The sequence below is a fragment of the Otolemur garnettii genome, unplaced genomic scaffold (assembly GCF_000181295.1).
Source record: "Otolemur garnettii isolate 467f Iridium unplaced genomic scaffold, OtoGar3 scaffold00105, whole genome shotgun sequence".
In the NCBI taxonomy this organism is placed as follows: domain Eukaryota; kingdom Metazoa; phylum Chordata; class Mammalia; order Primates; family Galagidae; genus Otolemur; species Otolemur garnettii.
In genome coordinates, this window is record NW_003852500.1 from 13716 (window position 1) to 16308 (window position 2593).

Sequence of the window (2593 nt, forward strand, 5' to 3'; positions counted from 1 at the left end):
TCCATGTACCTCATCACTGTGCTTGGGAACCTGCTCATCATCCTGGCCACATCCTCAGACTCCCACCTCCACACCCCTATGTACTTCTTCCTCTCCAACCTGCCCTTTGTAGACATCTGTTTTGTCTCTACCACTGTCCCAAAGATGCTGGTGAATATGCAGGCACACAGAAAAGACATTACCTATTCAGGCTGCATCACCCAGATGTACTTTTTCTTACTCTTTGTAGGAGTGGACAACTTCCTTCTGACTGTGATGGCCTATGACCGGTTTGTGGCCATCTGTCACCCCCTGCAGTACACAGTCATCATGAACCCCAGGCTCTGTGCACTGCTGGTTCTGGTGTCCTGGTTCATAAATGTCCTGCATGCCTTGTTAGAAAGCTTATTAGTGTTGTCACTGTCTTTTTGTAAACGCTTGAAAATTCCCCATTTTTTCTGTGAACTTGATCAGATAATACACCTTGCCTGTTCTAAGACCTTTATTAATCACGTGGTGATGTATTTTGTAGCTGTAGTGTTAGGTGGTGGAACCTTTGCTGGGATCCTTTACTCTTACTCTAAGATAGTTTCCTCCATATGTGCAATCTCCTCAACTCAGGGGAAGTATAAGGCATTTTCCACCTGTGCATCTCACCTCTCAGTGGTCTCCTTATTTTATTGTACATGCCTAGGAGTGTATCTTAGTTCTGCTGCCACCCACAACTCACACTCCAGCGCAATAGCCTCAGTGATGTACACAGTGGTCACTCCCATGCTAAACCCTTTCATCTACAGTCTGAGGAATAAAGAAATAAAGAGGGCTCTGAAAAGATTCTTCTGAGAGAAGTAAAAAGGATAATTTTAGGAAGTGGCTGAGGTTTCCGTGCTTTAGCCTCAGAGGGAAAAATTATGATTCATCAATCAGATTGTTAAAGTAGATGTGGCTTCTTCTATTAATTTCCTAGATTTTCAAATTTTTTGATCTTAATTCTTTATTGAATTCATGCCTTCTGCTCTCTGATATGCAACCCTGTTATACTTTGTCATTTTCTTACTTTCCTGATGTGGTTTGTAAATTGTAGTCAGAAACAAGTTGAAGATGCCCATTTATCTCATATACTGGTGAGTTATATTCATCCTACAAAACTAACCACCCTATAAGGACATTGATATAATTTTATTTTAGATGAATACAAGATTGCAGTTTTCCAATTTTGAGTCCATTTTTCCTTTCTCTAAACTACCCTAACTTTCCTTCCCGATAATTTCAACTTTAACACAGGAGTGTCTTCTATAGTTAGATAAGGTATTTCATTTTCCTCTGTACAATCCTGACCTCTGTTCAGCTCCATGTCCACTGAGCCTACCATATTTCTTTTTTTTTAATTAAATCATAGCTGTGTACATTAATACTGCCATAGGGTACAGTGTGCTGTGTTTATATACAATTTGAAATATTTTCATCAAACTGGTTAACATAGCCTTCATGTCATTTTCTTAGTTATTGTGTTAAGACATTTATATTCTACATTTAGGAAGATTCACATGTACCCTTATAAGATGAATCATAGGCATGAACCCACCATCATGCCATATTGCTTTATAAACAATAGGAAGGCAAAAATTGCTCATCAAAGACATTGCAATTTTACTCTACATAGAAAGACAGATTTGCATGAATCAATTGACTTTATTTGGCCTCATAGTCAGAGATGACCTTAAGCATGATGAAGTATAATTTTTAGCCATACATTGAATTAATATGGATTTGTGTAAATGATGTATATTACTCATTGAAGTGTGAAATCCTTGTGTCCATGTCTAATTAGGCTTGTTATTTCAACTGAAAGATTTGGTGTCATGGTTTACATTATTTCATTGTTACTGCTTAAAATTTTCCAGTTTTAACCAAAAACGTGACTCCTTCCATTCTCCCAACAAATGTCTCTCCCTTTAAGAAATTGTGTTATAACCATTAAGGTGTGAAAAAATATGGTAAGGTAACTGAAAAAATATGTGTATTTACTTTGTTGTTTCCTGTTGCTTAATCCTTTTTATACTCTAAACTCTCTTCAATCTTCATGATCAAAGATGTCTTAGACAAGACTTGAATATACCCATTATTTCCTTTGGGAATAGAGACTAGTGAATCAGAATCACAATATATTCCTGTAATACCATTTATGTCCTTTAAGTCATTCATGGTTACCTACAAGGTATCACAAAAATGGTCTCATTTTAATAAAGTTACCTAAAATAAGCATAAATAACCAGTAAATCATGAATGCTGCCTTGAAATCGCAGAATAAATGCCAAAACATAAGAAGCATCACATTGCTCTGAATGCCAAGTTCCATTTGCATTGAATATTTTATAAGCCAAATAAAAAGCCATCCTAATAGTAAATTGTGTAATGTCATCCTTTTTTTTAATCACAAAGGAGTTGGAGAACTTTTCACATTGGTGATGGGGACACAGGAATCTTGAAGGAGACAAATGTATTCAGCCAATAAAACTATTATTATCTACTTATTTCAAGGCAGTTAATAAATAAGTGAAAATAAAATTGTTTACCTGGGGGAGATGCAGATATGCAAGAATTTCACATGGTT

At 36.2% G+C, this 2593-nt stretch overlaps 1 protein-coding gene across 1 annotated transcript; it reads left to right on the forward strand.

Annotated features, from left to right (window-relative positions):
* The first annotated feature begins 3 nt into the window (after positions 1-3).
* Positions 4-822, forward strand: LOC100962500 (olfactory receptor 7A10-like). The gene has a single exon (XM_003796496.1). It carries the CDS (start codon positions 4-6, stop codon positions 820-822), a length of 819 nt encoding a protein of 272 aa, XP_003796544.1.
* Positions 823-2593: the final 1771 nt, after the last annotated feature.

Excerpts from the sequence above, each read along its gene's own strand:
- LOC100962500 (XM_003796496.1), top strand. The coding sequence starts at position 4 with ATGTACCTCATCACTGTGCTTGGGAACCTGCTCATCATCCTGGCCACA.